At 39.7% G+C, this 14,508-nt stretch overlaps 1 protein-coding gene across 1 annotated transcript in view; it reads left to right on the plus strand.

Annotated features, from left to right (window-relative positions):
- ofcc1 (orofacial cleft 1 candidate 1) overlaps positions 1-14,508 on the plus strand; it is a 71,188-nt gene that overhangs the window by 8,755 nt on the left and 47,925 nt on the right. The window contains exons 5-14 of the mRNA XM_072378776.1: positions 135-215; positions 2,196-2,420; positions 2,786-2,883; positions 4,231-4,317; positions 4,655-4,725; positions 5,961-6,084; positions 9,627-9,869; positions 12,740-12,888; positions 13,016-13,130; positions 13,906-14,215. Of these exons, the coding sequence (XP_072234877.1) occupies positions 135-215; positions 2,196-2,420; positions 2,786-2,883; positions 4,231-4,317; positions 4,655-4,725; positions 5,961-6,084; positions 9,627-9,869; positions 12,740-12,888; positions 13,016-13,130; positions 13,906-14,215 (1,503 nt within the window). The remainder of the gene's footprint in view (positions 1-134; positions 216-2,195; positions 2,421-2,785; positions 2,884-4,230; positions 4,318-4,654; positions 4,726-5,960; positions 6,085-9,626; positions 9,870-12,739; positions 12,889-13,015; positions 13,131-13,905; positions 14,216-14,508) is intronic.

Below are 14,508 nucleotides of genomic sequence, written 5' to 3' on the forward strand. Positions count from 1 at the left end.
CAATTCAAGCCAATTAGAGTCCAAGTCATTGTAATCATAATGATAAGTAGAAAGCAATTTTAAAGCCCACAAACGCATGTGATTTTCTTGGACTGCTGGAGCTATATTAATTTGATGATTGTTTTGATTTCTAGCAATACTGAATGCAGATGAAAACAGACTGTATGAAAGGATGGCTGCTCTGCTGGATGACGATACTTTTATAGATATACCTGGTATGTATCCTCATACTACTGACATCTCTGTCACTGGAAGGCTGTTGGTTGCTTGAACTCAAAAACAGCCGAGAATAATAATTTGTAACTCTGATTCCTCTGACATTTACATTAAATGCTCTTCCTTGTGGTCGCTCCTAAATTAAGATATCTTGATTTTATTTTTCTGTTGAGATCATCTTGTAGCAGCTGGTAAATGTACATTTAGAAGCTCTGATTCTTGTTTTACACTCAGAGAACACTTTGATTTGCATAATTATGTTTTGATTGAAAAAAGAAAAATTTTTAAAACTTTTTTTAAAACAAAATTTTGGGGTTTTACACTCTTTATTTATGGCATAACACAAATGTCTGAGACCATAAACAAGCCAGATTAAAACAAGATGCTATACTGAAAGCAGTACTGTCGCGGAACAAAGAATGAACTAGAAATGTACCCTCAGTAGTGCTTTCCAAGTGCCGCCATTGTCTCTCAGTAGGCGTGCCTTTTCTCATTAGCTCACTTTCATTTGAACATGTAGTCATCGAGGCAACACTGAGATGGTTAATGCTTTGCATTGTTCTGGGTGAAGACAGACGTACCAGATCCTGTTGACATGACGCACATCTCCCTTGTAATTCCAGCGCACAAGTGATGGGTTTAGGTCCGCTTCAACACGGTAGAATTTAGTAGGCTTGTATTATTTGCCATTGTTTTGGATTTAGCTGTACCACCGAGATTAGCGGGCCCATTCTTTGTCTTGGAATGTTCATGAAATCCCACAGAGAAAGTAAAGAGGATCTTGGATTAACAGTTCCACGCAATAGGCTGGGAGACAGGGAAGGAAAGAGGAACGGTAAAAATGAGGAACAGAGCTTGTACTTCTATGCTGGAGTCAAACTGTGGTGACTGCCAGTTTGCACTTCACTCAGCAACAATAGACTTCAAGACAATTACCTTATGTAGTTGTATGGATGCCTCCCACCGGTATAGGCTGCAAGTGTTCTTCGCCGCATTGGATTGTGTCACAACTGATCCTGATATTAAGTGACTGCTTCTCCAGCTTTTGTTTTTGATTTTACAGCCTGCCACAAAGGACCATACATTTCACAAGAAAGAGCATGAATAAGATAAAGTTTTAATGAAAGGAGCAGTGGCCAGTGAGTCAGAGGTTTTTTTTCACGCAAAGATCCAGGAGAAATCCCTTCTGTCTGTCTAAGATCATCAATCCTTCCTTTTCATCTCGATGAATTCCTTTGCTTTGGCTCAGATATGTATGAACACAAAACTAGCAGTCTATTCATTCGAGTTTTCTGCGATGTGTTAGGCACTGATATGAGTTTCTACATGAAAAGAATTAAGCAGGGACAACAGCTTTGGCTGTTACTCATGTTGGACTGCACACGTTGAATACCCACACTCTCAGGATACTCATGCTTTCTATCCAGGAGGTAACATAGCAAAACTTAAATGATGCACATGAAGCAGGTAAGTAACTGTAGATTTTCTTTCCAATTTGCTAAACGTGCAAGGCCAATATCCTTTTTTTGATCCTCTCAAAAGAAACAGTTAAGATAAATATGTTGATAATTCTGCAGTGTTAGTTTAATCGTAAATTTACACTATAAATTGAAAGCTTCTAATGTTTATAATCTTTAGTGATGTATTTTGTATGATTTTCAAATGAGTGTTGTCAGGTGAGCACTCAGCCTGTCTCAGTCTGGAATATGTTAAGGCCATGAGAATGCCTGTGTGCCTGATGCCTCGTATGTTTCTGTGAGTTGCTGTTTCAGTACATCGCTGTCCACTTCCACACTGTCTGTTCAAAAATACACATCTCTGTGAGTGTGTGCGCGCGTGTGTTTCTGCTAAGTACGCTCATCCATCAGTATGTGAATGCATGCGCCGATGTTTATGAATGCACATTCATGTGTGCGTGTGTTTGCGTGTTTGTTTGTGTGTGTATGTCAGTGCATACTCACTGATGCGTATCTCTCCAGGTACGCTGCAAGCCTCCAGGGATGAGGAGGTGTTGGAGGTGAAGGCGGGTGATCTGGTGCTTCAGCGGCGACTGCTGCTCCACAGTGGTGGTGATGCCTCGGGCTCCGGGCCCTCCCAGGCCCCTACCATTGCCAAAAAACAGGCTGAGGGTGGTGTTGGGCTGGGAGGAGAGGCTGGACTCCAAGCAGGGAGGATGGTAATGGGCAGAGAAAGCACTGTAAAAAGTAATGCTATCCTTTATTTGGTTCAATATTTGATTTATTTTAAAGGCATGTAGGCAATATCTTAGCATAGCTTTCTATTCTAGAAAACATTGAACTACACTGGAGAATAAACTATATATGATACGATATTATTGATATATGAAAGCAAGTGTAAAATTATTATTTTTTTCCTGTCATGACAACTATATCAAATAATCAAATCAGTTTAACAGCTTTCAGTCAGTTATATGTATTCATGTTAAATTACTGGTTCCTTAAGAATAGTTTAATACAACAAATTTCATTGGTGAAATTTGACGTTGCAGTAATATTGTATTTATTTTACATGTCTGAAGGTTTTTGATGCCCTGAGTTATTTCTTGCAGTGAGGGCAGCTGAGGAAGTGATCCCCCACTACGCCCAGCAGCTGAGGGAGCGTGTGCGGCCTGACATGATCACGCTTGGCAGCCTTTCACTGCAGCAGGTCAGGGCTACAAAGAGGAATATCTGTGTCATCATCCCATATTCACCAGCACATCAGCCATGTCCATTATGCTGTGTATGTATGTGCTTTGGCTAATGGACACGGAGTGTGTGCCAGTGTACATGTGCGTTTGTCTGTCCGGATGCTTGTTTGAATACTGTATGTGGGACTTACTTGCCTTATTATTTTTACATTTTCTCATTCCATATTGGTTTCTTTCCTGTAACCTTTGCAAAAATGTTGCCTTTTGTTTTCATGAAAGATGGTCTAAATCTCAGCCGTAAAATTTCTTTTTATAACAGGCTTTAAAGGTATTTCAGAGATTAGATAATTCATTCATCCTTAGCTCAAATTTGGTGCATGGATTCCAACTCTGTCTTCTATCCCACATATGATATGCTCACACAATTATTTATAGAGACTGTCTTATTCTGTCTTAACTTTGTTGTGCATTATTATGCATATTTGTCTCTGACTGTGTCTGAATTTTCTTGGTTCTTTTCCTGTCTTATAGCCTTTTGAAAAAGAAAATAGAGCATGACTACATATTATTTTCCAACAGGGGAGTAGGGATTTTGTAAACTAGCATTGCAATCTTTAAAACACTTCCTTCAAAACAAGCATTTGTATCCTTCCTCAGACGAAGAATGGAAGTGGATACAAGAACATTGGGTTTCTATTGTCTTGGGAAATCTAGATTGCAAAGAATCACAGACATTACATATGTAAAGAGGAAGCAGAACTTCTATCCACGGTATTTTTAGTTATAATCTCATTTGAAAAGAGAGTAGGAGAATTAAGTTACATGAATAGAAACAAACGTAATTGGGGAAAAAATGTACAACAATGTTTCAGTGTCACTTGGAAATCAGAGCAACAGTTGACTCATCTTCCCATAGATGGATAATCAGTGGAATCAACTGTGTACTGTATCAGTATTGGAATCAGTGTCATCTTATTCTCCTATAATATGTATGCATTCTCCTACTGTTTCCACACCCACCTCCCATTTAAAGTACATTATCCACCAGAGATTTCACATCTATTTTGAAAATTATAGCTTTTTTCTTTCTATATTCTGCTGTACAAAGACTCTACGAGGCGAGACGCTGTCACTTAGCACTGTCAATGTGTCTGAATGGGGAGTGAGAATGTGCTGACTGAATGGAAAACTGGCAGAAATACTCATCAAATGCTACATGTCTTTAGGGTCTGGCTCAGTATCGATTGCCTACAGATTGCATTACAGTTGCTCCTTGTGCTTAATTCTGCCATTATGGTGCACTGTACTGTTTCATAAAGCTGCATCTATAGAAAGTGTGCATGTGTATTTACACATATTTTTAGCAAGTGGCTCAGAAGCGACCCGTGAAGAGGAGTGAATGGGCAAAGAGAAAAAAAAGACTAATGGCCTTCGTCACTGGCAATGTTGAGGTAAAGGCCCAGATACTTTATATTTACGTATGTATATAACGTATGAAAGATGTCTTGCTTCTTATTTATAGCTAAAGCTCCCCTTAAGGCATTGACACTAGAGCTAAATGTTGCTTGTAGGCTTTTTTACAACCAGAAAACATGCATCCCATTTGATTTTTTTCTTTTTCCAATTATTCATTCTTAAACATTTAAATGTTTAATACTTGAGCACTTTGCTTCAAAAATCGCTGTCTCACAGAAATGAATTTGGACTGAAGCCATTTTACACTAAATAGTTTTAATGATTGTTTACGCATAGAATTCAATTTGATAACATTTTGCTATTTGTCTAAAGGATCCCAGATCAGAAAGAGACTGTGATGAAGCAGTGAGACCACAGCCTCGGCGGAACACACTGTTTCAGTGGTAAGCACAGCCCCCTTTCATATTTCTCTCCATATGTAAAATTGATGTCATATGACGGTAATCATTAATTGTGCGAAAAGCATTTGTATTACCACTGACATTCGGGATTCATATGTCCTTTGCATGGCTTCTCCTGTCGGCAGGCATTGCATTGTGGGTAATATGGCTCTAGGGCACCGAAATCTGTCCATGTCATTGAGCTCGGAGGTGCATCAATTCTTGCTCCATCCACTTTAGTCAGAGATCACACATCACATCTTGTGGCGAGAGCCCTGCAGGCAATCAGCTTAGCATGTTTAAGTTTTTAGTAATTATGGACCGGCTGACGTGATAAAATCAAGAAACTACTGTACATATCAGTTTCTTGTCTTGCGCTGGGCTGTGTTATGGGTGGGTGGTAGTCGGACACCAGCCCTGTCAGATGAATATGGTGTGGAGTTTAGCAAGATGACCTCCTCCAGACAGCCTTGAACCCTGTAAATTCCTTCTGATATCAATAGTGGGTGGCTATTAGACATGGGAGACTTTCTATGCATCACCTAGGGCTACATCTGCCTGAAATTGAATGAGAAATTATTTCATTTTTCTCTCCCTATGCCTATGAAAGAAAAAAAAAACAAGAACAGAGACACAGAGCTGACTTGTGGTTTTTGTAACAAATGTGTAATTCATTTGTTTCCACTGTTTTTGATTTAATGGAGGTTGAGTAATTGCATTAGGAAGCACAATGTGCCTTGTTGTGAACTGATGAAAGCATGTGTAATACTTTTGATAGGCAAACATAGAGGAGGGAGAGAAGGAGAGAAAAGAGAGAAAGATCTTGTGCCTCGCTTTGATGCAGAGCATTTATTTGCTGAATTATCCTTCCTTTAACAAGCATCTTATCCCCAGTCACAGGCAGGCCAGGGCCCCTGTGATATTGCTTTATTTTGAGGAATTAAGAGAGGTGGCGAGGAGACAGAGCGAAGCAACCGCTTATTACATTACTACTGATAAGATTGAAAGGCAGAGAAAAGCAGGGAGAGAGAAACCCACAGAGGAAAAAAGAAACACACACACACATACACACACACAGAGGCCCAGTGGAAAGTGTTTTGTTGTGGTATTATTAGATTGAGCTGCTGTTGGCTACAGAATGGAACAACAGAGGGTCCAAAATGCAGGTGGCTGTTAACAGGGTTAGCCTCTTGTGTTTGTGTGTATCATATATGTGTGCGTGTTTGTGCACGTCACAGCAGAAACATGGAAAGCCCGTCAGTCAGAGTGCTGGGGGAAGGCCAAGAAGAAGCAATGGGCAAATACAGCCAGTTGAGAGAGCTCCCAGAATCCTTCTCTTCAGCATCACGGCCCCTGTGGCAGGTAAGATGTGTTAGCGTCTGTGACAATTGGGTGACAAACACAAATTCACTGGAAACAGAAGACATGTAAACAGGAGGTGACATACGCCTTAATCTTTAAGAGTGTGATGTCACAGGCCATTGATCCTCAGGTGTTCACAAATCATTCAAAAAGACACATTGTTTCATGTAAAAAACAGACAAATGACGTAATTATGTGAAATCATGTAATAAATGGGACCTGTGAGAGAATGGGAAAATTATGTCTTTATTTCTTAGTGTTTCAAATTGTACGCATGCCTACACAGCAGCACATTCAGGCACTATTCAAAACTGACTTTAAAAGGCTTCCCTATACAGAATGCTAACTATCCAGCCATACAGGATATGAAGAATAGGTTTTCCTGCTTTGTGTGGCTAGTGTCTTTGGTTTTAGGAGCATAAGTAGGAGGAAAATAGAGTCTTAGGAGATGAAATAAGGGGAACAGAGAGAGCGGAGAGAAAAGGGAACCAAGTAAGAAAAAGAGAAGGGGAGTGCAGCTTTAGCAGTAGCATCAGCAGCTGTGGGAGGAGTGTGCTGTTGTGTTGCATCTGGTGATGAGCCTGCCATGCCACCGTGCTGGCTTAAAGATGTAATGAATCTTCAGTCGGGGGCTTTCCTTCCAGGGTGACAACTGGCTTTGAGGAAGGTTGTAAATGCAGGGGAGATTGTGGTATAATTCCTCAGACTGGCGTTTGTGCCCCCCAGTCACCATTCGATTATCTCCCAAATTGCTGTGTTTCACTGAGATAAAGATTTTTTATGGCTTGCTGACTTGAAACAACTAGCACAGGCAGAATAGGGGGCAAAGCAGGCAGAGGGAAAGAGAGGAAGATAGAAAGCGAGAAGCAATGGCCAAACCTGCCACGCATAGTAATTTCTTTTAGTAAATGACAAAATCTTTGTTTATATGACATTTCCCTAAAATTACTGCAGCGAGATGAATCTGAAATATAAAATGTCACATTTGGCATGCAAAACTATGAAAATATATTTCTGTGCAAAATTCATGGAGGCTTTTAATTTAGAACGTGTTTAATAACTAAGGCAGGCTGCATCAGTAATCCTGCCCGGAGGTCCCAAAAAGATTGTCATATTTATTCTCTCTTTTCTTCGTCCCCCTCCTTCATTCCAAAGCCAAAAAATTTTAAGGGTAAATGTTCATTGTTAATTAAGATTTACTAATTAAAATGAAAATAATTAACGAGAAAGCTTAATCTCTGAATATTAGCCCATACTTAGAAAGAAAGGAAGTTTTTGTATGTGGCATTTCCTGTCTCCATTAAGAGTGCATTTTGTGTGATCAGTCAATGTGTGAAAAACCCTGAAAAGATATTTCAGCGAAAGTACGGCCGCTTGCCAGAAAAACCACGGAGGATCCCTCACTCGAGCCTTTGATCTCATCTGTAGGAGTGCTGTAATGTTATGGCACTTTAGGCACAACTCAGGCTTGGGGCAAGCAAACCACCTCTGATATGGAAAATTGGCTCACTTCACCTTTTACCTTCGCCTTACTGTCTTCACTGTCTTTTATGATGCCTGTGCAAGCATGTCAGCCAGATTATAACAATACTTCTGAAAGATATACATAGTTGAAATTGGACAGTGGTATGATTTTATTATTTCATGTTTCTCTCATTCCACTCCTCCTCCTCTTCCTCACTAGTCTGATGCATACATCTTTTTCCAATGTGGGGGTTTGGAGGCCTTCATCACCTCCTAAATGTGAGACGTGTGGGCTAAACCGCTTTGCCACCAATTATACTAATTTCACTTCTGCCTAAATTGTTTGGTTGTTTTGGTATGCAAAGATGCTCACAGTTGGGAGATTGTGGGGCATTACTGCAGGGCTCAGCACACTCATTCCTCCCTCACAGGCTTTCAGAGCATTGGGTATCGGCAGTCTTTCCTAGGTGTGTTATGTGTGTCTGAGAAAAAGAGTATGAGCAGTCACAGGTACAGACTAATTTGAACTGTATACCCGAGAAAAAAAAACTGGCTTTGGAACACATTGCAGAAGTGTGTGTGCTAGTGTGCAAGTACAAACAATAGTCCTTGAGTGCTACTATATCATTGATTGGAACTAAGGGCTTTAATTGCCAGACACTCAGATTTTGCCCTCAGGAACTGGTTAACATGATGTACAATTGAGTACATAAAATAAATAGGAATTACGATATGTAACATAGATAATCACACATTTCCACACTAAGGAAGTCACTGGACAGGATATGATAGGATAGGGTAGGGTAGGGAAGCCACAACAAATATCAAAAGTCACTTTCTGGAGCCTATAAGTATCAATACTAGTTTATGTGGCCACATTTTGGTCATCCACAGACCATAATCGTTGCGGGAGTGTGGGACGATAAATATGGGATAATAAAATCCACAAACTTTGTTTAAAATAGCTTGACTTTCAATTCAGAACTATTTTGTAAATCTGTTTTTAGAAATGTATTTAATTACATTTTTTATTGAATATTCAAAAGTTGTCCCAGATTAACTCAAGTATTGCCTTGCTCCTTTGCTTCATGGAGGGTTATTATCATGCTGAACTGAAGCAGGTTTTCTTTATGGACCTCTCCTGTCCTTTTACTAAGCATAAATAACCTCCCATATTTCTTTACACACACAGACACACACACACACACACACTCATACACATACATATATATATATATATATATATATATATATATATATATATATATAGCATGGAGATGACACAGTTAGCGAAAAAGGCTGTGCTAGTTGACTAATATCTGTATTTACCTTGAGTCATACAAAAATCATCTCACAGTCCAAAAAAATGAAGAGTTAGCCTTGGTATATATGGTATTTTTACTTAAAATTAAACCTTTTTTTGTCTCTATCAATGATTCAGACTCAAAAGATGGGACATTGTTGTGGGAAGAAAAATAATTATTTGCAGTAGAACAGACTTTGTCAAACAAGGTTTGGGGATGTAGCAATTTCAAAAAAATATTTAAAACAGAACAGAATTAATTTATTTATGTAGCATTTCTTTAGAAAGTGCTTTACAAAGCTTGTGGTACAGGGAGGATGTAGATTAATTAAATTAATGGAATTGTGACTGATGTCAATATAATATCCATATTATGTCAACAAATTGGTTTAGTTCCTGATGAACTGCTCAACTCAGACATATATGAGCCCACAGTACTTCATGGAACAAGAATATAACAGCACAATAATAAGATAATGATATCTATAAAATGTTGCAGATGATTGAAAACTTGATTATTACATTGAGCGAGTAAACAATACAAAAATGAAAATAGATAAAAGCAGAAATTAAGGTATAAAAAATATGAAGTTTCAATGCTTGAGACTCAAATAAAGCAGGAAATATCGAATAGCACCTTGAGTAAAAGCCAGGTGAAAAAAGAAATATGTCTTGTCTCTGTGTGATGTTGCCCAACTTTACTGTGTCAAGTAGTAATTGATGTATTACTGGCTGATTGCAATATTTGTAAAGCGCTACATGTTGTCTGCTTTAGGGGGACCAGAGCATCCTTCCTCAGCCTGTGGAGGTGTGTGTGTGTTGCCTGAGAGCCATCAGAGACAAGCTGCCCAAGGGTCTCTATTCAGTTAGTGTGGCACTTCACAGCCACCTAGGGGGTCCAGCTCTCACCTTTTACAGTAAGAAGGAGCAGCAAACTTGGGCTGTGTCCACTGAGCCGACGGAGCACCGGGGTCGCTTCTACGACAATGACCTGCACATTAACCAGAGCCTGGTCATGGTAAACGCATGGTAGCATTGCATAAGGACATGTTTACATACACAATGAAGGATTTGAAAATAATAATACAAATAAGAGTGTCAGTTCCCTATTCTTTTCCCCTATATTCATTCGTACATTATGCTTTCAGTAGTGAAAGACCATAAATCTAGTCATGAAAAAAAAAACTCTATTATGTAAGCAGTTTTGAACCTGTGGTAGCTTAAATTAAGACATTCTCACAACCGAAGACATGCAAAAAGCACTGTCCAGCTCAATTTTAATAAAGCAAATAAACAACAAGACTGTTGTTTCAAAATTCCTCCTAGTTTCCTGTTATAAGCAGTTGCAGAGAACATGCAGCAGTTTCTAGACTAAAAGGCCTATGAGACGTTATTGTATATTACTGGAGAAAGCAGGATATGAAAATATGCCACACACAGCCTCTAGTTTTTTTACACTCCTGGGATCTCCATATGAATAAAACAACAACTTTTCAAATATGACATTTAATCCATCCATGTAAATCAAACCTAATATCAAATATTCATTTATATAAGGAAGTAATGTTTTATTGGAGACAAAATGAAGTAGAAATGGAGTGAAACATTCAGTTTTTAGCTTCTGAGCTGAATAAAGGGATAAGAAAGCAAAAGTCAGAAAGTTACTCACAACTGACAGGGAGCATATGAAAAAAGCAAACTCAACTCATCCATTTCCACTGCACAATAGAAGACTTTGCAGTTGGTTCTTTTGATGAATCAACATAGCGGATTATATTAGATGAAATCTGTGTACATTTCACAGCCACTTCCCTAAACCTCTTGATATGATGGAAGCCGTCCTCTATAGAGGCAGCACTAATCTTAAAAACCCACGTACTTATTCTGGATGGTTGACATTGACCAGTGGATTAAAACTCTTTGGTTATGTTTATTCATTGATGATGTGTGCACAAGACAAAAGAGTCACAAGAAAACCCTGAAAACAGAAGCCTCTAAATTCAGTGTCCCTCTTGATCCTATATAGTGTTGTATATGCTCAGTCTTCTGATGGCAACTGTTAAAGGCCTAGCTGGAGCATTGAGCACATGTGGACACTGTCGATGTGCTGGTGGGCGTATTCACTGAGCTCAAGCTTCCTGATAATATTGTCTCCAGCTCCCATCAAACATAAAAGATGGGGTTTAAAGCTGGCATGAACTGAATGCAGACCTGGGATCTGATTCAGAGGTAAAAAAAAAAAAAAAAGGTTTAAGTAAGGCATGGTAAATACCTCATGTCACTCTTCTTTCCCTCCTCTTCTCCCCAAAACATGAGCACAAACCAACTGCTGTTGTTCTCATTGACAGCGGTGGAAATGGCGATCAGATTTATCTGAGACTTCTAGCTTAGCTGTTTTTTCTCACTCCTCTTGCCCACACGATAGCGTGCGATTTCAGAAGTATTTGCAGTTCCTTCTAAGAGGAAATGAGGAATTAGTGATGGTAGGAGGAGGCCAGAAGCTTATTTTCCTTTCCTCCCTATCTCCCGCTCCCACTTTTTTTCATTCACCATTTGCTTTGTCTGTCTGCTTGGATTTAGACAGAAACAGAGCAGCTCAGTTGGAGTTGTCTTACACACGCAGGTGAGTGGGAACTATGAGAAGAGTCTAGAAGGATTTGCAGTCTGAATATAACTTTTAGACTAGATTAGAAAATGTGCACCCTTTCACGATCAGATTTCATTGTAGTTAGAAGAGGGAACAAGAGAATGAGCAAAAAGAGGAGAGGTCCGAAGATGTAAACATGAAGCTCCGTGGACTTGGTCTCCCTTTTTTCTGTTTAATCTTTTGTCCTATAATTTGGTTAATAAGACTAAGACTGTGAGCAGACTAGCTTGCACAGAGACTGTCCGGATTTTTTCCATCACTCCTGTTTTCAATTAACAAAGATGTGATGGTTTAAGAGACTCCCCAGAAAACAGAGGAAGTGAGAAAACTCTGAGGCACAACATCCACTCTCACAAACCATACAGCACCACAGGATGCAAACTAGAGCACGTAGTCTACATGAAGGCACTTCATGCACGCACACAAATCACTATTTGTGCAGGTCATATTTCCTACAGTAAATGACTAATATGAATATCTTCAATATCCTCAATATCTGTAATCTGTGATATTAGTCCATCAATTTATGTCCTGAGTCACACAGTACTACCCATCATTTCACAGGTGCATACCAGGTTTGCAGGGGGTGAGCGCGATACACATGATTTATGTGTTAAAACAGGTCCTCTGCATTTTCCATTACAACTAATAAAGGGATAAAATATTCCCACCCGATGATGGATGAAGTCGCACACACCTCACTGTCAGTTCATTTTTTAAGCAAACCCACCATTCTCGGGGTAAATAAGAATGCATTTATTTTCCATTGACTGCTAACCACCAACACTTTTTGCCTGATGCAAGACACTGGTAATATTATCAGTTTGATTGATGGTGGCCCTCACCAATCTCAAATTCAGTAGGTGTCAGCTAATACTCCAGTGGACATCTGAAGCTCTCCTTAATTGCCAATAAGTCCAACATAGCCTATCTGACAACTTGCTGGGTTAGACGGGTAAGAACTGCAGTTAAGAGGCCTCTAGGAAATATAGAAATGAGTTAAAGGAGCACTTGGGTTTAGGATATAGATTTAATTGCTCCTTTAATGCCATTGTTCTGTATGTTATCCTGTGTGTGTATATTTGGTCTGATGATTTTGAGAAAGTTTATGCATAGGTAGTACAGGATTTAGTATGTATATCGAAGTGTGTATCATGTGTACTTATATTAGTGTATGCATTTGCAGCGTGCATGTTAACCTCAGCTGTGGCTTGTGTTTTGTCTTTTTTATGTGTCTGTAGAACTTACTTGCTGCATGTGACACCACCCCCTCTATGGTCCTAGTCTTCCAACTCATCAAGCTACTTGGGCACAGCGGCCACATAAGTTCTGTCGTAGCCTGGGGTGCATTTCCTTTTTGTGGGCCAAGCATTAATCTGATCCAGGGCAGGTGAGTCAGTTGCAGATGATACCTAATTGCGTTAAATGTAACTATTTCAGTTCATTTTCTGAAGCTCTTCTCCCATCAAGTATTCAATTGTGGAGTGACTACTGCCAGTTATGTGTCATCGACCCAGGTTCAAAACTCCAATGCTGAGGGGCGAGCCCAGCACACGACTGGACCAGTTTAAAAAAATCGAAGCTCTCATATCCTCTGACCTAGATCACTGGCTGTGCAACCTATATTTTCAGGTGTGTGCTTGCATTTGCATGTTAGAAAATCTACATATGCACGTTTCTCAGTTGTATGTGCATTGATGTGAATGAATTTTAAATGTGCAAACAAACACATTTTAGTCTCACACTGAACCTCTCCTATTGTTTGGGATGTTTGGGAGGCAGGATAGTAGATATGGAAAGATCAGGGTTGGATATTTGGATTTTCTATGATAAAAAGCTTTTCCAGAGACGTTGGAAAATGGCCCCAGAGAGCAAACGAGAACCACATCTTTACCCAACAATTCCGGATGCAGTCGAGCTGATGCATTGATTAGATTAGTAAACATCTTAATTGAATTAAAACCCAGAACAAAGCTCTCTGTCTTTTGCTTTTGCATCTTTATTTATCCCGTCGACTGTGACATGTTTTTTGTATTACTGCACTGTCACTACAGTTGTCAACAGTTACAGTGATTCCTGAGGGATACTTTTGTGCATCTTTGTTAATGCACAGCACAAAAGAATGTGCAATATCCATGTGATGTTTAGAGGCTTAATTGAACTGTTTTATGGCACACTGTGACAAACCCTAATAATTTGCTTTGTCTGCAGTTTGATTGTAAACACCTGTAATGTAATTACAAGCACATGTTGTTTTCCTGCACACAGTGGTGATGCAGTGGATTCATATGGACATAACTACTAATGGCATGAACTCAAACAGGTTATATTAATGTTCACTTAAGTCATATGTAGATTTTTAACAGATAAAGGCAGAAATATCTTCCTCCTGGTTATTGTGTTTTAGGTAAAGAGGCTCTCGCCGGGAACATCTGGGAAACAAGAGCTCTTCTCGGCAGCATCAATACCCCCATCGAAGTCCCCTGTCATCCCCAAACCTGATGTCCATCAAGATCCACCAAATAACCAGCAACCACCACAGCCTCAGCCCCCAACACAGTCTCAACTCTTTCTTCAGCCCATTCATCCCCACTCCCAACAGCAGCTGTATACAGACCCCAGTTGCAGAACAGGGGAGCCCACCATGGTACATTCTCATCAGGGGTCGCCTCTCCACCTGTCAGCTGATTCCGCTTGCTCTTCCTCATTTCTGCCAGGTAGGGGTCCAATGTTAAAACCCCCGACTTTGCCACAGTGGGGAGAAAATGTCACCCTAATGTCACCAGCACAGGGAGAAGAAGAATGGCAGGCCTCACTAACAGCAGCTCTCCACTGAGGTGAATGTGCTTGAGGGTAGAGTTTGCTAAAGACAGTGAGCAAAACTTGACAGAGAAACAAAGCAGTTTTCTTCTGTTATATTAAATGGGAAAAAAGCAAAAAACAACAGATATACCATACTGGTGTTAGTATTGGCAAGTACTTATACAGAAAACTTAACACTAGGAGCCAC

This window comes from Leuresthes tenuis, unplaced genomic scaffold (genome assembly GCF_036924035.1).
Source record: "Leuresthes tenuis unplaced genomic scaffold, fLeuTen1.0.hap1 SCAF_24, whole genome shotgun sequence".
NCBI classification, from domain to species: domain Eukaryota; kingdom Metazoa; phylum Chordata; class Actinopteri; order Atheriniformes; family Atherinopsidae; genus Leuresthes; species Leuresthes tenuis.